General features: G+C 38.1%; 2 protein-coding genes across 2 annotated transcripts in view; one reads left to right on the top strand and one right to left on the bottom strand.

Annotated features, from left to right (window-relative positions):
* Psmd1 (proteasome 26S subunit, non-ATPase 1) overlaps nucleotides 1–21928 on the bottom strand; it is a 78348-nt gene that overhangs the window by 31318 nt on the left and 25102 nt on the right. Inside the window, exons 14-16 of the mRNA XM_051154227.1 lie at nucleotides 21365–21561; nucleotides 20007–20102; nucleotides 18110–18174 (exon numbers count right to left, since the gene is read on the bottom strand). Coding sequence (XP_051010184.1) covers nucleotides 18110–18174; nucleotides 20007–20102; nucleotides 21365–21561 — 358 coding nt within the window. The remainder of the gene's footprint in view (nucleotides 1–18109; nucleotides 18175–20006; nucleotides 20103–21364; nucleotides 21562–21928) is intronic.
* On the top strand, nucleotides 2600–14189 carry Htr2b (5-hydroxytryptamine receptor 2B). Its single transcript, XM_051154228.1, has 3 exons — nucleotides 2600–3171; nucleotides 11380–11580; nucleotides 13249–14189. The coding sequence occupies exons 1-3, from the start codon at nucleotides 2823–2825 to the stop codon at nucleotides 14136–14138; spliced, it is 1440 nt and encodes a 479-aa protein (XP_051010185.1). The 5' UTR covers nucleotides 2600–2822; the 3' UTR covers nucleotides 14139–14189.

The raw sequence follows: 21928 nt of genomic DNA, 5'->3' as shown, positions 1-21928 counted from the left end.
GCCTAGTCTACAAAGCGAGTTCAGGACAGCCAAGGCTGCAGAGAGAAACTCTGTCTTGAAAAAAACCAAAACCAAAATAATATAAAATCAAGAGATCTCAACACGATTAACAATGACTGCTAATACATCATGAAAGCAGATTTTACGTAAACCATCAGTCTTAGCTCTCAGCTAGGAAATAGACAAACAAATGGGGAGAGAAAATTTGAATCTGAATGCTATCAAATTTCTAGAGCCAATAATCAAAGTATAGGAAAAGGGGCCAGTGAGGTGGCTCAGCAAATAAGGCACCTGCTGCTAAGCCTAACTACCGAGTTTGGGACCCAGATGATGGAAGAAGACAGGAGCAAGCTGTCTTCAGCGTTACAGTCCCTGATGAGGCACCAGAACTCTATAAACAACCTAATGAAACAACCTGCTAGGAGACAGATACAGAGACTCAGACACACGACAATAAAAGAGGGCAGCAGGGAAGAGGAAAAGGCTAAGAGGGAGTGGGAAGAGGACAAGAGAGAATAAGGATGTGAAATATGCACACGCATGAAAACATCTTAATACCAAGTACATACAGCCCATCAGTGATCTAGATGTAAAGAAGTACCTAAGCTTTGAGTAACCCTTTGATGAGGAAACACTAGGAATACTAGAGGGTTTTGTGTTTTTTTCCCCCTCCCTCCCTAAGACAGAGTTTCTCTGAGGAGCCCTGGATGTCCTAGAACTCACTCTGTAGACTAGGGTAGCCTCTAACTCACAGAGATCTGCCTGCCTCTGCCTCCCAAGTGCGACACCACGCCTATTAGAGTTTTAATATTAAGCCAGTTTTGCTATTTAGAGAAAATTTCTTTCTTTCTTTTTTTCAAGACAGGTTTCTCTATGTAGTCTTGGCTGTCCTGGACTCGCTTTGTAGACCAGGCTAGCCTTGAACTCACAGAGAAAATTTCAAGAACATAATTGCTAAGACTTATACATTACTTTTCAGAAATAGGGCAGAAATGCATTATTACTATACATTATACACCTTTCCCAATTAAAAATCTGTGGGAAAAGAAGTTGCCAATGAACCAGCTCTAAAATTCAGAGGCTATTTGAAAACGAGCAGTGACAAAGTTTCTGCCAAAATCTATGTATACAAGCAGCATGCAGATCTTTCTGTGCTTTTCTATATAAGGCTGAGACGTGAGCTAATTAATTGTAGTCCACAGCAAAGGCATAAACTGGATGAGAATATTGTTTCATTGCTTAAAATTACAAGTGTGTGAACTGCAACATTGCAGTAGTGGAGAATCTCCATAAAATACATTCCAAAGTCTCTAGATTTTATTGCTTGTGTCCTCAAAAGGGGAAGAACTGCCTAGGCTTAAATTCCAAATAAAATCATCTTATGCTAAAATAACAGTTTACTGCTGTTTCCCAAAAATATTAAAGAATAAAACTATCACCTGAATTAGGGTCATGAACTGGTTGGATCAGAATTAACAAGTGGTTCTATGAATTACAGTGAATGCAGCTATACTCTAGTAATGACAGTATTAAAGAGGAAATAACCTCTCTGGCAGGCGTACAGCTGCACAACATATTTGTTTCACTGCTTACAAGTGCCAGTGCTGGAGGCTCAGCCTAAGTCAACGAGGGAGGATCTGTCAGGAGCAGTCCAGCTGAACAGACACAAGGACGGCACACTTTGGAAAATCACAAAGAGGAGAGGTGAGTATTTAGCAAATACATATGGAATGAACAGGTTTTTGTTGTTTCCATTTTAATCTTCAGGAGCTCTCTGGTCCCATAGTCTTTTACATCTACTCAGTGGTTTAAAATGTATACATATGAAGGGAATTTTAATATGGGATTTGTGAGTATATGTATAGATAACTTAATCTTCCCCTTAAAGTGCTTCTTAAGGGAACTGGGAAAAGTAAGGGAAACATAAGCACTTAAAAAAGAACTGGTACAAATTTGGCAGACTTACATGATTACATCTAGAATCTTGTAGAAAGATGCAATTACTACTAAAATCAAGTATTTAGCTAGTAATACTTTATACTACTTTCTCTCCAACTGAAGGAATTATAAAACAAGTCATTAAAAAGCATTTAACTCAACACCCAACAAACAAATGATTACATGTACAGACTCAGATTCTTAGCTGGTAAGCCCTTTTTCCTTAGACCTTAGGTGGGCTGGAGTCTTCCTAGAGGGGTAGTACTTACTGAAACCTTTACTTGAAACTATTTAGAGCTTTGATTCGCTATTCTGTATGTTTCCTCACGTTAAAGGAAAAAGTATTCAAGGGTCATATAGCATGAAGCGTGTTATCTCCTCTATTATTACCTCTGTGGCAAATCAGAAATAGAGTATTTTTGTGAGCACTGGCTGCACTATCATAAATGCATACCAACCTTTCAAAATAGGAGGGGCACTTAGTTAGCTCTAGTGTTTTTTACTGCTTTCTGGAAATAACACAATCTCTCTGTATCTAGGGGGAAACTCTGATATATAAGTTCAAATTCATCTCTTAAAAAATGGGGGAAAAAGACAAGAGAAACTAACATCTTTTTTCCCTTCCACATCTATTGGTGTCTTTCACCAAGTTTTCTGAAATCTCAGCCCCTAAAAAGACTGTAACTGTGGATGTCCTACCTGCAAACATGGGCAGATGTGCTACATTCCCATCGTGGAGAACCTGATTCTTTTTAAGAAGGAAGAGGTCAACCTTGGCTCTGAACATCTGGCATGGATACAGTGCCTTGCCAAAGCAGCCGATCAGCTTAGCTACTGACCATGCTGACCCCTGGCTGGAACTGGACTGAAGCACAGACCGGCGAATGGCTTGCTCTTATAAAATGTCTGAACAAAGCACACTTCCTGAGCACATTTTACAGAATACATGTGATCACCTGGTTTTGTCTAACCACTCTGGATTAAAGACAGGCTTAATAGAAGAGGAAATGCAGCTGACTGCCGAGGACCAGGGGAATAGAGTGCGCTGGGTGGCTCTGCTGATTCTTGTGGTGATAATACCCACAGTCGGTGGGAACATCCTTGTCATTCTGGCTGTCTCTCTGGAGAAAAGGCTGCAATATGCCACCAACTACTTTCTAATGTCCTTGGCAGTGGCTGACTTGCTGGTTGGATTGTTTGTGATGCCGACTGCCCTCTTGACAATCATGTTTGGTAAGTTTTCCCTTTGTTTCCGCCACTGAACCTAACTACTGAAGAACCGGACATTCATTTGATCTTTATTTATATATTTTTTAAAATAAAAGACGGATGTGGATTAAAGACACAGAAGGGAATATTCCCTTATTTTTTCCCTATAATTTGTAATAAATGTGAAAGGACACAAAAATAATTTCCTAGGGACAATTTTACCCCGTTAGCCATCTTATAAAATCATTAGGCTGCCAATATTCACAGATTCTGCATTAATTACCTAAAAATTGTAGTAAGTAAAAAACACTCCTTTCAATCCCAGCACTTAGGAGGTAGAGGCAGGTGGATCCATGTGAGTTCGAGGCAAGCCTGGTCTACAAAGTGAGTTCAGGACAGCTAGGGATACACACAGAGAAACCCTGTGTCAAAAGACCAAAAACACTCCTTTCAAAAAATTATTCATACTTTCCCTTCAACAAAAAAATCAATAACTAGGGGTATCCTGAATTTTAATAATAAAAATCACTGATTCCCAATTAAAATTAGGTATTTTTTAAAAAAATTCCTCTTACAGCCTTTTCTAAGTTGAGTGCTCTGAACCTTGACAAAATTTCTACACATAACTCATGTTAAGATGTTTAGTTACAAAAGGAAATGGTCTGGCTCACTATCTCAAGAGAAGATACATCTGTTTAAATTTTTATGGTATCTGACCATCTGTGTTCCCAATAAACCTGTAAGTTAATAAAGCAAGTAGAACAAATCCTGAGTTACTGTGATAATAAAAATAATAGTTTGACTTTCAGATCTTTGTTATAATAATAAAAAAAAGACAGCGATATTAGAGAAGGCAAAAGGAGTTTCTGCTGTATGTACATCATCCTCAGCTATGTAAGTAAACACAAATGATTTTGTTGAAGAATTATGAGGGCCCCTACTTTAAAGTCAGTATCAAAAGAGCATTTAATTAGTCAATGTTTGCTATATACTGATACCTTACTAATAAACAACTTAAAATTATTAATGATCAGGCTGCTAATAATTGCAGTTATATGTAGAGAATAAACACACAAGTTATAGAAGTAAAATGCACTAACCTAGAACACTCACTTATTAAATTAAAAAGTGAAGAAAAACTGCTATCCAATTATTTTTATAAGAAATAAGAGAGAGAGAGATGAGGCATTGTGTCTTCATATACAGTCAGATGGTGAGGAGTTAACATTCCCTATCACAAAGCCCTTTCCTTACCCAGCTCTAAAAAAGCAAACCAAGGCGGGATAAACAACAATGAATAAGCTTCTACTGCCTTAGTGGAGTCTCTAATCAGTGCTATTGTCTTTCTCTCCTTTCTCTTTCCTTTGGTAATTCTATATCTTCTGAATAGCCTAATGGCACATGTTAACTATAAAGAGTAAGAAGTAAATGACACGCTAACAACAATCCGAAGCTTGAAAGAATGAAGTAAGGGTGATGCAGTGATACATGTAGAAAAAGCTCACAAGCATAAGGTCCCAGTTGTCAGCTCTATGCCCCTAACAATAGCTCAAAGTGTAAAACCACACTCGTGGTGCTTTGCTAGGCATAAAGAAAATGTCAAAACGCTTTATCTTTGTTTTGCTAACACAAAATTTAAAATACCGAATAAAGAATTTTACAAAAGTAAACTGTAACTTGAAAGCTCGGTCACCCATAAATGCCAAACATCTACTATATGCAAGATTCTGAGCTAAGTACGTAAATCACCAGGTTAGGTTAAGGAATTTTAACAGAGAAAAGTCTACAGTGTTCAAGTTAGCTCACAAACACTTCACAAGGAGGTTTCAAGTAATAGCATCCTATGGGCTGAAAAAAAAATTGCTTATATAGAAACTTGTTGCTTAAGATAATCTTAACAATAAAAAACAGCAAACCCCCAAACACTTCAACACAAAATATATACTGTATACTTATGTCTTAACCTATAACCCAGCTTAACAGCATTTCATTCTTCAAATACTTATAAAACAAAGAACATAAAACATCTCATAGTCCCAAACGCTTTTGCTACCAGTAATTATGCTATACAAAGGACTGGGGGATGGGGAAGCAACCCAGAACTAACCTGGGAACATAACCATCATTTAAAATGTCATAGTATGAATTCATCATTTAAGACATGTTCTACAGTAATCGAAAGGCAGAGGCAGGCAGATCGTTGTGAGTTCAAGGCCACGACAGCCAGAGCAACAGAAAAACCTCAGGAAACAAAACAAACAAACAAAAAACCAATACCCACATTCTCCGAGACAGTGCATGTGGATACATTCTACCTATGGAAAGCATCAAATGAATGTTCATAAGTTGGAAGTTATGCACAGTATAAGTGGGGACCTGGCTTTAAATAAGAAGGTCTTTGTATAGCGGTTCCCAGATTGATAAATACTAAGACTTTTAAAACACATTTGCATGAATTTTTGATAATTTTTAAAAGTAGCAATACAAGGTTTTCTCTAATTACATGGGAAATCTTCAAAAGTGTTCTTGGTTATATAATCATAAAATATTAATTCCCATTATGGACAATCTTCGCTATTACAGGAACATTTAATGAAAGTGATGAAAAACTTTTATACAGTATTGTAATAAAGTCAAACTTTAAAAAGAATGAGTTAAAAGTGGTCCTGGTGTTCTTAACTGGGGGATAGTTTATTTAAACATTTATTTGTGTAATATTTAATTCCATGTTGTTTGAGTTTCTGTTTTACCAAGATTATGAATCTCTTGACATGACACTTTTAACTTTTCTGTCATTTTTTCTTTGAGAGCATTTATATGACTTTTGCAGCTTGTTTTGTTTCTTTCTTCCTAGCTGTCTCATCTTTTATTCTTAAAATCCACAATCACAATACAACAGCTTTTAATACAAATTCTAAAAGTGCCTACATTAGAAATACTTGGGCAGGGAAGTCTGAGGCAGGAGAACAGCAAACTGGATGCCTGAGAGCTACAAAGCAGGATCCTATCTCAACAACAAACAAACAAACAAGCAAACAAGCACCACCTCCAAACCACAAGCCACTGTGAGAATAGTCCATGGTAAAGTGGGTAAAGGTGGTTGGTGGGAAACCTGGGTTCATCCCCAAGATCCACATGGTGGAAGGAAAGAAATTACTCCTTCAAGTTATCCTCTGACTTTCACATATGTACCATGACCCATGTAAAGGCACGTGCGCGTGCGCGCGCGCGCGCACACACACACACACACACACAGTTTTTTATTTTATTTTGTATTTTCAAGATGCAGTTTCTCTGTGTAGACCTGGCTGTCCTTGAACTGAGGGGCCCACTTGCCTCTGCCTCTTGAGTGCAGGGGTTAAAGGCATGTGCCACCACACTGTGCTCCATTATAACAAATGCTAATCCATGTTCTATGAGCCATAGTTTAAAGCAGTATTCATGGAGCAGGTGAAACACAGAACATTGAAAATGGTTGAAGATGGATTTGGAAAGACTATCTAATTCTGCAACAGGAGAAAGGGGCAATGAAACACTTTTTGGAAAGTGGAAATTTAAAGAGCCAAGGAAAATTTCTCGACATACTCAATAGCTGCGAACACTTAAAACACTTCTTATTAGCTAACCCAGGAGATCTCACATGTTCAGATGAGAGAAAAACAAGACACACACACACACACACACACACACACACCCCTCCCAAACAAAAATTACACAATAGCAATCAACATGGAAGCTTTCTAAGAACTTATGTTTTGATCCATGTTATCACTTCTTGAAATAACAGAAAAGCAGCAGAATTCTTTTGTTTAAACAAAAAGTTATTTAGGGCTGTCCCACAACAGTTTATTTCCTAAACTGTGTGTCTTTGTGAACTCTGTAGGCATATAATCTTCTTGGAATGCCTTTAAAAACAATCTTTAACGTTCTTAAAATAAGGGAAATATTTTATGACTCAGATTTATAGACTGATGCTAATTTTTTTTTTAAACAAATGATGTTATTTAAGCTTTCTAAAGACTTGCCTAAAGGACAAGTAGATTTCAGTTGTAGTGAATCTATCTCATCAAAGCAGGGTGCCTCTGGTTAAAAAACAAACAAACAAAAAAACAATAGATTTTTACAATTAATAAAAGAAATTAAGTAACAATATATTCCTCCTCCAGGCAAAAGCATAGGCACAGCCCAGTTACAGTACACATAGGTTATTGTTTCAGTACAATAACTAATAACATAACAAAAACTTCAGTAAAAAACACTTTTATAATAAATTTCAATGTAGCAGATAGGTTTGTTCCTGCAGTGTTCTCTGGCTTCTTGAGGACAGGTTAATGTTCAAGATAGATGCACTGCCCTCTTGCTCTACTTGGGACAGATAAAGACATTGGTTTTACACAGGTGAGCTGGCTTGTTTCTGAACATGCCTGTCTTCACTGCTGGTTTCATTGAAAACAGTAACAACAATTGTCATTTTCTGAGTGCTCTCTCTGTGCCATAAACTGTTCCAAATATTTCACACACATTATTTTACTGTATTCCAAACTATAAATATGATATCGTAGCAAGCTTATAAAACAGGTAATACTAGTGCTACTATAGACAAGACCTACAACAGGTCAACTAAATTGTCCGAATAAAACAAGTGGTAGCAATATGTGGGACTAGAGGACTGATTCTGGAATTCATATGCTCAGCCTTCATTATTTTGCTCTGCTTCTCAAACAGTGTCAATCCTACCAACTCAAAGCATCATATTCAGCACACGGGACTAACAAGAAAGCCTACAGAATTTGGGAGCTGATGAGAAAGAACTCAGTATCTTTTCAATTAAAGATATATTCCATATTATGTGATAGAATACTTAGGTCCCAGCCAGTACTTGTACAGTCCTTGAGGTGAATGACTTATCTGTTTTTTGAGGAAGTTGCCTACTAAGTTGCTGAACTTGCTGGGAGGCAAACAGAAACTTGACTGCCCTCATGTATATGGCCTTTACAGTGTGCAGTTTCATACGAACAAAGAATTGTCCTACTAGCAGTTGAGTAAACTACAAACTAGACTGGTTTTGCTCCTCACATATTACTGTATGACATTTAATCTACAATTATTTGGGGTACCCACAGAAATGTCATTATTCAAATGTTACTTTTCTCTAGTTTTAGTTCAAAGACAGTAAAGGAAGGAAGTTGAAAATGGGATTTGTAGGTTGGAGTACAGCTCAATGGTGAGTGCCTGCTTAGTCTTGGGACTCTGGTTCAATTCAGGGTGGTAGTGGTGGTGGTAGGTGGGTAGTTCAAATTTGTTGTTTTGCTTTGTTTTTTAATTTTATGTGAGACCCCCAAGAAAACAGTTATTAATTAGTATGTATACCTAGTTAACTTCTCTTAGATTTTCTTTTCTTTTTAAACTTTAATCTTGGCTGTTTCACTTAATAACTACAAATTTAATTAATATCCAATCCAAATTCTGCTGAAAATAGGTGGAACATAACGCGCTACAATAGAAAACTGTGACCATAAATCAAACCCAATGTTTCCTGTATGCCACATGGGTACCCCACTACCAGATTATATTCCTGGTCCCTTTTGTGCTTTTCGAAATTGTTGTACGTTTGTTTCGGAGACAGGATCTTGATGTGTTGTCAAGACTGGCTTTCAGCTTACTATGTTGCCCAGGCAAGCCTGAAATTCTTCATTTTCCTGTCTTGACCTCCAAGCAAGCGCCACCATGACTATAGATCTTTCTTGCACACACCCCCAATTTAGATTTTATTTATCTTACTTTATGTGTGTGTGTTTTGCCTACATGGGTGTGCCTTGTGCTTGCAGAGGCCAGAAAAAGGTGTCAGATCCCCTGGAATTATGGCGACAGATGGTTGTGAGCTACTATGTGGGTGCTAGGAATCAAAGCCAGGACCTCTGGAAAAGCAGGCAAGCTATTAACCACTGAACCATCTTTCCAGCTCCCTTTCTTGCTTTTGATAAAAAGTTTCTATTAATGTAGGGCCCTTATATTACTCTCATAAAAATGTCTATATATTAGTATTTCATGTTAGTTGTAATCTTAAAGATCCATTTCTGTTCATCGTTGCCCCCTCCCAAGACAGGGGTTCTTTGTGTAGCCTTTGCTGTCCTGGACTCTCTTTGTAGACTATATCTCTCTTAATCTCTTTTTAAAAAAAATATTTATTTATCATACACACAGTGTTCTGCCTGCATGTACACATGCACACGAGAAAAGGGAACCAGATCTCATCATAGGTGGTTATAAGCCACCATGTGGTTGCTGGGAATTGAATTCAAGACCTTTGGAAGAGCAGCCAGTACTCTTAACCTCTGAGCCATCTCTCCAGCGTAGCTCTCTTAATCTTACATACTCTTGTTCTTTCTTAAAAATTCTATACTGCTGTTAGATATTTCTAATTAAAATAAGAATGTTCCAGTGATGCACTAATTTTAATTCCCACTTCGGCTCCAAAGCTGGTGTTCATAAATATATTAATTTTGTTGAAAAAATAAGGCTAACTAGGCTTCACAGGCTTAATTAAATCAGTACTGGAAAGCTTTTCCTTTTAGCCTGTAATAAGGAATATCATGGGTCAAAGAGTCAGATTCCAAACACATGTACTTTTTATATGTCTTTTCTGTGGTTTCCTGCTCATGGCTACAAGATTTATGGCTAGAATTTTCCAGACCTTAACTTTCAAATGTTGAATACATAATTAAGAATAGCTAAGTAGGCAAGTTTAAATTAGTAGCAAAGTATTTTATTTTAAATGTTTTAAAGAGACTGTGTGCACTTGAGGATAAAACACTGTAGCCAGGTGAGGCAGAAGGGTCATGTATTTTAGGCCAGCTTGAGTCACATGGTGCTATCTCAAACAAAACAAGCCAAGAAACTCCCAAACCACAAAGCAAATGATGACAATGACGACGACGATGACGACGACGACGACAACAACAACAACAACAACAACAACAACAACAACAACAACAGAATTTTAAGCAGAAATTTCAGTGGTAGAAAACCTGTCTATCATACCTGGCTTCCAACTCTAGCAACACATCTGCTCTTGAGTGTTTTTATTTTTGATTCAGGGTCTTGCCATGTTGCCCAGTTTGGATTTGGGCCTGGGGTCAACTGATCCTTCCATGTCAGCCTCCATAGGTAGCTGGGACTATAGGGACTATAGGGATTACAGGATGCCATAGTTCAGAGGTGAGTATTTTTTGATTTCACTACTCAGAGCCCAGAATGTAGGGTATAGCTTCCCTTTAGCTTCCGCTTTGAAACTCTCTTAATTGGTAGTTCTTTTCATTCTTACACTGTTTGCCTTTAATGTTAGGTGATTAAACGATACACATTACTTTAGTCTAAAGTAATTTTTCACTGCTGTCAGGAACATGGACGCTACAGCTAAGAAAATTCAATTGCTTAGATTCTCTCTGTTTATAGGTCTCTCATGAGTTCCTTGTGTGCACACACTTGTATGGAGGTCAGAGGTCAATGGCGGGTATTGTAATCAATTGCTTTGCATCTTATTTGTTGAGAAAGGGTCTCAACTGAGCCCAGAGCTCACTGATTTGACAAGGCTGGCCAGCATGTCCCAAGAACTCTAGTTTCTGTCCCTGTAGCACTGAGGGATGGTGGTGGTGGGTACAGGTGCAGACTGCACATCCGGCTTTCTTAAAAATGGATTTGGGGATCAGGTACTCATGCTTACACTTTACCACCTGAGCCTCCCCAGCTCATGAAAGTTCTCTTCTATGACACACTCTTGAGTGCCCATCTCACACCAGTTAACCCAGAAATATCTTCTAAGACTTTCCAGAAAGTCTTCCCACAGAATAGATGTTTAAACTTTAATTTCCATACAGATCATGTGGGGATTTGGTCGACAGCATTCTTATACAATGCCTGAGTATATCAGAACCTAAGAGCCTGCTCTCTCAATCAATGCCCAAAGTGATATACATCCCCATTTATTATTTGTAATCAGGGTTCATAATGTTCTATAGAATGTTTTCAATTAATATTTTAAATTTGATACATGCCCTCCTCTATAAATTTATATCCAAAGATTTAATTACATCTGAATTGACTCATTTATAACATCAAGGACAGCTCGAGGGTCATTTTAAGAGGCTTAAAAATATGTACTGGCTTAAGAAAAAAAGATTCAACTGAAAGTTTTCATTCTATAAGAAAAAAAAAAATTTTTTTTTCTTTCAGAGGCTATATGGCCCCTCCCACTGGTCTTGTGTCCTGCTTGGTTATTCCTCGATGTTCTCTTTTCAACTGCCTCCATCATGCATCTCTGTGCTATTTCAGTGGATCGCTATATAGCCATCAAGAAGCCAATTCAGGCCAACCAGTGCAACTCCCGGGCTACTGTATTTATCAAGATTACAGTGGTATGGTTAATTTCAATAGGTATGTGGGGAATGACAAAGGTATGGGTGGAGTGTCCAGAATACCAGGTGTGGTACCTAGGAAAACTCAAAGGTCAAGACAATCCACTAATATCCAAGTACTGTCACATAGTATTCACTGTTCATCTTCTGAGCCATGCTGTCAGCAAGTAAGTCTATGTCTTCAGAATCAACCAGTGTTTACTGAGGTACCATCCCACTTTGAACTTGATATTCAGGAAGCTTCAGCCTCTAAGTGTTGATATCTGCCAATAAATCATTAAGGTCTAACTAGCATGAGGATTCTAGCTATCAAAGAAAAGCAGCAAAAAATAAAATCCATCTTAAATCACATCTAACAGCCCAAGCGAGAGAAGGAAAAAGCCAACCACACCAAATTTTGTAAGCAGATATCAAAGACCATAAATTCACCCATTAAGCTGGTGTCCCCATGTGTACAGATTAAAGGCAGTTATATATCTACTTCCTGTCTTAATTGTCAATTTTTTCAGATTTATTTATTTATTATTTATACAGTATTTTGCCTGCATGTACACCTACAGGCCAGAAAAAGGCACCAGATCTCATTAAAGATGATTGTGAGCTGCCACACAGTTGCTGAGAATTGAACTTAGGACTTTTTGGAAGAATAGCCAGTGCTCTTAACCTCTCAGCCATCTCTCCAGCCCAACTGTCAAAAACTTAAGATAGATGTTAAGCCAGTGTTTAGAAATGATTTACTGAAAGATATCAATTTCCTTTAAACTGTTCTATCCTTCTGCATTCATCTTTTTAATTTCTGTTTTGTGTATGGGTGCTTTCCCTCACAGATACATGTGCATCCTCTGTGTGCCTAGTGCCTGAGGAGGCTAGGTGAGGGTATTGCAGTTTCAGCTGGCTGTGAGTGACTTCTCCAGTCTGCTGTCATCTTTAACACTCAAAGAGAGCTGCCATTAGCGTGAATGAAGTGCAAAGTACACTCAAAGCTCTCCTAAGTTAGTACCAGAAAAATAAATTTACAGATTGGTAACAAATGAACTGATCAGGGGATTCACTGCTTCCCAGTAGAAAGAAAATATTTTTGAAGAGGAAAATAATTACGAGTCCTGAAATGTTAAAAGGGGAGAAAAAAGGAGCATTTTGTTTTCTCTAAAAAGTTAGAATTAAAAGACAGTCAACAAATATCAAAAGATAAAACTGTTAGGTGAAACTGTATAACAAAGATTATAGATAAATACATACCATTTAAAAAAATTTTTTTAACTTCTGGAAATTTTATTGTTGCCTGTTTTTTGTTTGTTTAAAAGCCCTTGGCTGTCCTGGACTTGCTTTGTAGACCAGGCTGGCCTCAAACTCTCAGAGATCGACCTGCTTCTGCCTCCAGGGTTCTGGGATTAAAGGTGTGTGCCACCATGCCCGACTTGTTACCATCTAAAAATTGAGACACCAAATCTCCCAATTCTAACTACTCTGGATATTAACCTTATCTTCTGAATTTTTTTCAACCTGAAAAATAGCAGATTTGTTCAGTTAGATTCCATACGTCAAAGGGTCTGCTGATAAATCCCTGACAGATTTGAAAATGTCGGTCTCAGTAATTATAATGCACTGTTAGCATAAACTCTCAAAACAACTAATCTAAGAACAACAGGTTGTGAAAACGACTCAATTTATCTTACTTCTTCCTTAGGCATTGCCATCCCAATCCCTATTAAAGGGATAGAGAATGATGTGATTAATCCAAACAACATCACCTGCGAGCTGAAAAAGGACCGGTTTGGCAATTTCATGCTCTTTGGCTCACTGGCTGCTTTCTTTGCACCTCTTGCAATCATGATAGTCACCTACTTTCTCACTATTCACGCTTTACGAAAGAAAGCTTACTTGGTCAAAAACAAGCCACCTCAGCGCCTAACATGGTGGACCGTGTCCACAGTCTTCCAAAAGGAGGAATCATCCTTTTCATCGCCCGAAAAGGTGGCAATGCTGGATGGTGCTCACAGGGATAAAATTCTACCTAACTCCAGTGATGAAACACTTATGAGAAGAATGTCCTCAGTTGGAAAGAAATCAGTTCAAACCATTTCTAACGAACAGAGGGCCTCAAAGGTCCTTGGAATTGTGTTTTTTCTCTTTTTGCTTATGTGGTGCCCCTTTTTTATTACAAATATAACTTTAGCTTTGTGTGACTCCTGCAACCAGAGTACTCTTAAAACGCTCCTGGAGGTCTTTGTGTGGGTAGGCTACATTTCCTCAGGGGTGAATCCTTTGATCTATACGCTCTTCAATAAGACATTTCGGGAAGCATTCGGCAGGTATATCACCTGTAATTACCGGGCAACAAAGTCAGTGAAAGCACTTAGGAAATGTTCCAGCACAAACTACTTTGGGAATTCAATGGTAGAAAACTCTAAAATTTTCACCAAACATGGAATTCGAAATGGGATCAATCCTGCCATGTACCAGAGTCCAATGAGGCTCCGAAGTTCAACCATTCAGTCGTCATCAATCCTTCTCCTAGATACACTTCTTTATGAAAATGATGGTGACAAAACTGAAGAGCAAGTCAGCTACGTATAGCAGAATGGGCAGTCCTCATCTAAATCAAGTAAGGTGATGAACATGATGCAAGTGCACCAAAACCAAAAAACAAACAAACAACAAAAACAAAACAAAACAAACGAACAAAAAAAAACCGTACAGAACTAAAACTTATTTCCTAAAAGCAAAAGTTAAACTAAAGTTGTCCAGTCTCCTTATCTAAACAACGTCAAATCATGGACAAAGCAATTTTGTATGGCTAAAACAAAAGCAATTCCTACTCTGGTTTTCAAATGAGATAAAATTAAATAAGCCAACAAATTTCAGTCTTAAAGTCAGTGTCACAAAATTTTCTAGTTCCTAATTATATGTAAAGTTGTGCTAAGAATGAAATAAAGAAAAATGTTAACTCTCTAAGATTTTTGTTTTACTTTTTAATTAACTTATTTATTCACTTTATATCCCGATTATAGCCCCCTCTCTCCTCTCTTCCTGGCCCCACTCTCCCTCCCGTTTCCCCTCCCCTATTCTTTAGAAAAGGGGAGGCCCCCCCAATCCACCCAGCTCTCCAAGTTTTAAAAAGCATAAGGCATAAACAACAGTGATAGGACCAAAAGAGAAAAGCAATGAGTAAAACAATGATTGCAAGGCTAGGAGGATGGTTCCGTGTTCACCTTGCAAGAATAAGGACCTGAGTGTGAGCCCCCTGAGCCCATATAACAACCTGGGTATAGTGTTGCCTGCCTGCAATTCTACTGCTGGGGAGGCAGAGACAGGAGGATCCCCAAGCTTGCTGGCCAGCTGGCCCTGCTGAGCCAATGATTTCCCCCACCCCCAAACTGCAAAACCCCACAAAAAAACCTGCCACATACTGAATCCCTTTCCCACAAGTACACATGTAAGACCCTGAAACCAAAACAAACAACAAAACCCTGGTGGTCATATCTGGAGGTAAGCGAACAGTGTGGCTCTAACGCAGATAGAGTTAAGTGCAGCCATCACCTTCCGCAGTCAGGAAGCTGTCCTGACAGAAGGCATGGAGAGGACTACAGTCAGGTGTCAGCAATGTAACAGACCTCAGAACAGAACTGTTAATAGGCATTTGATCAGCAGAGGCATGGCCACTGGAAGAGGAGGAGGAGAAAGCAAACAACACTGCCCTTGGGTATTTGAACCACATTATGCTCCTTAAAGGTACAAATCAACATGCTGAAACAGAAACGATGGAATCTCAATCCAGAGACCTAAACAGTACGTGATCTCATAAACAAAGGTTACATCTGCTTATGTTTATCCAATGATGTGGCTGAACTTTTGGCATAAATTTTTTCATTTATTGTTTGTTATTTCGCCTTGCACTGTTACAACTGGAAATGAGTCCAGCCTGTACTGGACAGCTGACTAAATTTAGAAATGATACTCAGTTTAACTGCACTTCAGTTTTTGTACCTACATTTGTACCATTCTTAATAGGGTCAGTAAAGATAGTCAATTCTACTGACTGTTGATGTATTTGTTCAGTGCTGCTCACACAAATGGTAAACGAATTTAGGCTGAGGTGGTGGCAATATCTCAGCTTTGCCAACTCAACCTGACAGGTACTTACACTTCAAACTCTTGCTCTACCACGGAGTCTTCCAGGCAATTGAGTTTAGGATAATTATCTTATAAAATGTACTGGCTATGGAGAATCTCAGTGTAAGTAAACCAGACATATATGCCTTTCGTGGCAGAATCTTTTCCTAAAACATGAATCTTATGCACAGACCTCCAACACGTTACATATATGTATGGACTCTCTATCATCTGCCAGGCAAAATATATCTCAAATTTTTAATTCATTTGTCATGAAAGCATTAGACACTTTCCCCTAGTGGTCTCAACAGTTTCAACAACATATAGATGTGTTAGTTCCATTAAAAAAAAAAAAAACAATTTATACTTCCTCACCCCCCAAAAAGAATAAAACAAACTAAATCTAGACATAGACAAAAATTATTTTGTTTTGGTTTGAGGTTGTAATCTGATGGGTCTGCCATATGTTTAGATTTATACTCTTGTCATAAAAACACAGTTATCCCCTTCCTGATGCTATTCATCAAACCTAGGGCCTCATGAATGCCAAGACAGGTGTTTTGTTTGTTTTTGTTTTGTTTTGTCTTCTGATACAGTGCTGAAGTCTAACTCAGGGTCTTGCAGATGGTAGGAAATTGCTTTTCCACTCAGTTACATCCTCAGTCCTGTTTTTTTCACTGATCATAATCATTATAAACAAATAACAGCCTACAAATCTGGAGAAAGATGGAAAACAGTACAACTACATGATCTATCTTGTGAGTTAAAGAGAATAATTCAGATGAGAATTTATACAAAGATAATTTCATTTGAGAAAAAAATGAATAAATGATTTGGTATTCTTAGGCAATAAGCATTACCTAAGAAGAAATAAATTCTTTAGACATTTAAGCTAAATGACACAGGGTCATCTAAAGAGCGACACCTAGCAACCGGAGAAATAGTACATGCCTGTAATCTTAGCACCTGGGAGGCTGAAGCAGCATGATTCTGAGTTTGAAGCCACCCTGGGCTATAAAGTCATAATGAGTTTGAAGCCAGTCTGGAGCAAGAATGTCTCAAAAACCAAAATGTGATTCTATTGGAGTAAAAGGAAAAGACAAAATGGAGGACCCTGGAAAGATGGCTCAGCAGTTAACAGCATTTGATGCTTTTGCAGAGGACTCAGGTTCCATTTCCAGCAATCACACCAGTGGCTCACAACTGCTTGTAACTACAGTTCCAGAGGATATGATACCTGTTTCTAGCCTCTGTGGGCACTGCACACATGTGATGCACATATATACATGTAAAATACTTATACACATAAACTTAAAAAGAAAAAAATGGATCACATACTTGAAAGTAATGACACATGAGAAAACATGAAAGAATTTTAGATAAGACAAACACTACTTAAATATTAAAGGCAACGAGGAAATTTGAGAGTAACAATATTCAAGGAAGACAGAGCTCTGAGAGAAACACACGGTGGAGGAAGCTAGATTTATCATGAATGTTTGCAATCTGAGACTCATCATTTAGCTCCACAACAGTGTGAACTTTGCTAACTACTGTCAAATTTAATGTCCTTAGCTTAAAAATATATATGTAATATGGGCCATAAGATGGCTCAGCAGGAAAAGTCACTTGCTGCCAAGCCTGATGATTTGAGTTGATCTCTGGGACACACATACTACAAGGAAAGAACTGACTCTCACAAGTTTCTCTTTCCCTTCCACGTGTGTACTGTGGTATACACATGCTCACAGACATATATATACAAATAAATAAATGTAACAAAACACTTAAAAAGAATACTTATTGAGTTCTAAGTTCCTTTTATCTTTAAAAATAATAATTGGAGAAAATCCATTAAAGTAAAACTTAAAGAATTTTTTTAAAAGTCTAGTCCCTTAAAGTATCTGACCACATTTAATTTTCTTTATTTATAAAGCAGCTTTAGGCAAGATAGTCTCTTAATACTTCCTATTTCTTACCTCTTCAAGAACATATTCTGGAAAACAACTCATAACGGCCCTTCAGTAAGCCACACGCAGGCTTGCAACCTCAGTTACTTAGGAAGCGAGACAGGAGAATCACTTAAGCCTAAATTCAGAAGGAGCAAGCCTATTACTCATTTGACTTTCTAGCGCCACCTGCCTACCACAGTATGAAGAGCTTATTAACAAAAGAGGCCACGGGTGACACATGCTGCTGAACCTGGGGATTTAGCGCATGTAGGAGCCACAGAAAACAGGGACAAAAAAATTAAAACAGGCAGATGTTAAAGAAAACTGAACAGAAAAAAAATTTAATTCTCAAGCAACATTATTCTTTTTCAGATATACAGAGCTAACCCTACTGTTCTCACTTTGAACTTCAATATGGTCAAGTATTTTAGTTTCTATTTAAGAAATGAAATACAAACATAATCTGAAGCTAGAAATTATTACCTGAATAAAATGAAGCCAAGTGACTCTACTGCTGCTCTCCTGACATCATCATTAACATCACTTACCTAGGGGAGAAAATTTAAGGTGATTATAACAAACATTCCATTAATAAGCTGATACAAATTCCCCATCACTCAAATGTAAATTAGGTCTTAATGATATTTCTTCAGTAAGTCTTTCTCCTTAGTATACCAAACATATATACCTCAAGTATATACAGTAAATACATTTAAGAAATGATGACACATGTAGTTTGAAAGTCTTTCCTGGCAGAGGAAGGTACATCTGCCTGAGGCCAATATGAAGTTCAAAACTAGCCAGGGCTATAGAGTGAGACCGTCTCAAAAAATAAAATAAAAACAAAAAGACACTTTTTCCTTAATTCAGAAAAAAATAAATCTAAGAGTTCTACTTTGAAGCTTAGATGCCTTTGTAGCCTGCTGAAGTTTAAGGTTCAGATCTCTTAAGACTAATTCTGCTGCATTATAGCTTTTTTGAGTTATAAGGAATGCCCCGGCATTCCTTCAATGTTGTTTTTAAAAACAGTACATCCTAAGATCAAGCAAAATACAAATATTTACAATATAACTTATACTATGTTGACTGTGGTGATCTGAGTGAAAATAGCCCCAAAGGTTCATAGGGAGCAGCAACATTGGGAGGTGTCGCCTTGTTGGGAGGAAGTATGTCACTGGAATTGGTTTAAAATTGATAATCAATTTTAAATCTTTCTGCATTGGAAGTGATATCATTTTTCCCTTCTCCCAGAGTCAAGATGATAGAAATTCACTAAGTTAAATGTGGAATGAGAATTATTTGAGTTAGCAACATTATTCTTTTTCTGTTTTGTTTTGTTTTATTTTTATTTATTTATTTTATGTCTATGAGTGCTCTATCTGCATGTACACCTGCATGTCAGAAGAGGGCTTCAGATCACATTATAGATGGTTGTGAGCCACCATGTGGTTGCTGGGAATTGAACTCAGGACCTCTGGAAGAGCAGGCAGTGCTCTTAACTGCTGAGCCATCTCTCCAGCCTAGCAACATTATTCTTAATAAATTACAATGAGTTTGAGAAGATTGTAGAAAAATCTATTGGAAAGCATGGGCATCAGATTTGCTGGACAGGAGATCTCTTGATATAGAGCATGTTCCCATTAGTGGCACCTAAAGCTAATTTTACTGGCTAGAAAAGTGGTTTCTTGATGGTCTTTAGATTTGCCTATCTCAGGATGACCAAATACTTTCACATGGTATTGTCTGTTAAAAAAGAGGATGCTAGCCGGGCGGTGGTGGTGCACGCCTTTAATCCCAGCACTCAGGAGGCAGAGGCAGGTACATCTCTGTAAGTTAGAGGCCATCCTGATCTACAAAGTGAGTCCAGGTCAGGCAAGGATACACAGAGAAATCCTGGCTCGAAAAAACAAAAACAAACAACAACAACAAAAAGGATGCTAGCTGGGGGTGATGGGGCACACATGTAATCCCAGCACTTGGGGAGGCAGAGGCAGGTGGATCTCTGTGAGTTCAAGGATAGCCTGGCCAAAAAGCAAGTCCAGGACTGCCAAGGCTACACAGAGAAACCCTGCCTTGAAATAAAGGAAAAAAAGAAAAAAGGAAAAAACAAAACAAAGCCAAAAACCCAATAGGGATCCTCTGGTTTTGAAGACTATTCATGCTGACATAGTACTGTTCTATTCTATTTCATCCTGAAAATGGACTGTTGAATTATGGACTAGTGTGTCCAGTGGTCCAGTGAATAAAAATCTGAACTTGAGACCACTAGTGATAGTCATATATATGATGCTCATGTATACAGTGCATGTGACCTATACCTCTATTGACCACCTGGAAACTTTCTCTTCCACTTTACCCCTAAAAAAATCAGAGTACTTACAGCAACATGTAGCAGGCGTCTAATAGCTTTGTTGTTACCAGAGCCACAGTAAGCCATGGCTACAGTATACATTCCAGATCTTCGAAGAATTGGGTCCTGAGAAAGAACAATTCCAATGAGTTCTCAACTCACTTTCAAGAGTGGCTGTTGCTGGGCATTGTGAAGCAAGCTTGTGGTCCCAACTGTCTGGGAGACTCAGGTGGGAGATTTGCTTGAGTCCACCTATTACAGGACAGCCTGGGCAATGCAGTAAAACCTCCTCTAAAAACAAAAACTTTACCCACTAAAACAGCAATAACTGCTATTAAATAACAGGCATAGTGTACAGATACCAGGCAGGCTTGTTTAATGTAGGAACCATGAACCTTAAAACAATTTATTTGTGATTAGTAGTTTTCAAAAGTGAATAGGGAAAATAAACCCTTAATGAAGGTTCTTAACTCCTAATGTTCTCTGCAATTATTTCTATCCTGCCACTTACTTTCTGGGAAGTACAAAGTCAAGTTAATGTCAATACACAAAACTATATGAAATTGACTCCCACTTAGGAAAAAACCTAAGAAGAGAGTCCTATTTCTATTTTTGTTGTTATTTTTGAAATAGAGTTTCTTTGTGTATTCCTGGCTGTCCTGAAACTCACTGTGTAGACTAGGCCAGCCTCGAACTCACAGAGAATCCTGTGCCTCAGCCTCCTTAGTGCTGGAATTAAAAAGGTATGAGCCACCACTATTTTCTAATTCACTTTTTCCTTATCTAGTACTTGGGCATGGAGCACTGAATGGAAGAAATGGGGATCTGATAGATGAACAAATTAATTAGTAATCCAGCCAATAAATAATAACACACTGATCATATCACAGAGAAGAGTGTACCTCTAGCCATGTAATACCATCATATAAAGAGACATCAGAAAACCTTTACTCAAGTAAGTACAGAGAATACTAATGTTTTCTGATGAAGAAAAAATAATAAACATTAGACCTTATTAAAAGACCATCAAGCTGGGCAGTGATGGCTCATGCCTTTAATCCTAGCACTCAAGAGACAGAGGCAGGTGGATCACCTGGTCTACAGAGGCACACAGAGAAACCCTGTTTCATGTGAGATGAATGTTTTTAATCCCAGTAACTGGCAGGCAGAGGCAGGTGGATTTCTTTGAGTTCAAGGCCAGCCTCGTCTACAAAGCAAGTTCCAGGACAACCAGGGTTGTTATACAGAGAAAGCCGGTCTTTAAAAACAAAACAAAAACACCCTGTTGGGGCCAGGAGAGACATAGACAATGACTATTAAAGCATTAAAAAACAAAAAATTACAAAGGAGAACGTAGACTGCAGGGAAGAAAACAAACAGGATCTCACCTTATCACGACAGAGCGATTCAATGAGGGCGTCAGCCTCTTCCATCCGCCCATACATCACTAAAGCAATGCCAACTGCTAGGCCACGCAGAATCTTCTCATGTTGAGTTTCTTGTGCATAGCCAACCATATCCTCAATAGCCTGGGCATTTTTAGAACCCAACATAACCAAACCTAAGGCCAGGCCAGCTGCCTCCCCTAGAGTTAAAAGTAAAATAATGAGCAACAGCTATGTTTATAGTCAATATATCCAGTAGAAAGTAGCACCTATTTGCATCAATTTTCAAACAACCATTCCCCTTTTAATAGGAATCAAAACATTTTTAAAGATTTATTTTATGTGTGAGTGTTTTACCTACATATATATATGTAGAATCCTGTCTGTGCCTGGTGTCTGTAGAAGTCAAGAGAGGACAGTGAATTCCCTAGGACTGGAGTTATGAGTAGTGTGAGCCACCGCAGGTGCTGGGAACCAAACCCAGGTCTTCTGTAAGAGCAACTAGTGTTTTTAACTACTGAGCTTTGTCCTCAGCCCTCACCAACCTTTAAAAAAATACTTTTTATT

The sequence above is a fragment of the Acomys russatus genome, chromosome 12 (genome assembly GCF_903995435.1).
Source record: "Acomys russatus chromosome 12, mAcoRus1.1, whole genome shotgun sequence".
Lineage (NCBI taxonomy): Eukaryota > Metazoa > Chordata > Mammalia > Rodentia > Muridae > Acomys > Acomys russatus.
This window is presented reverse-complemented; position numbering and strand designations above follow the sequence as displayed.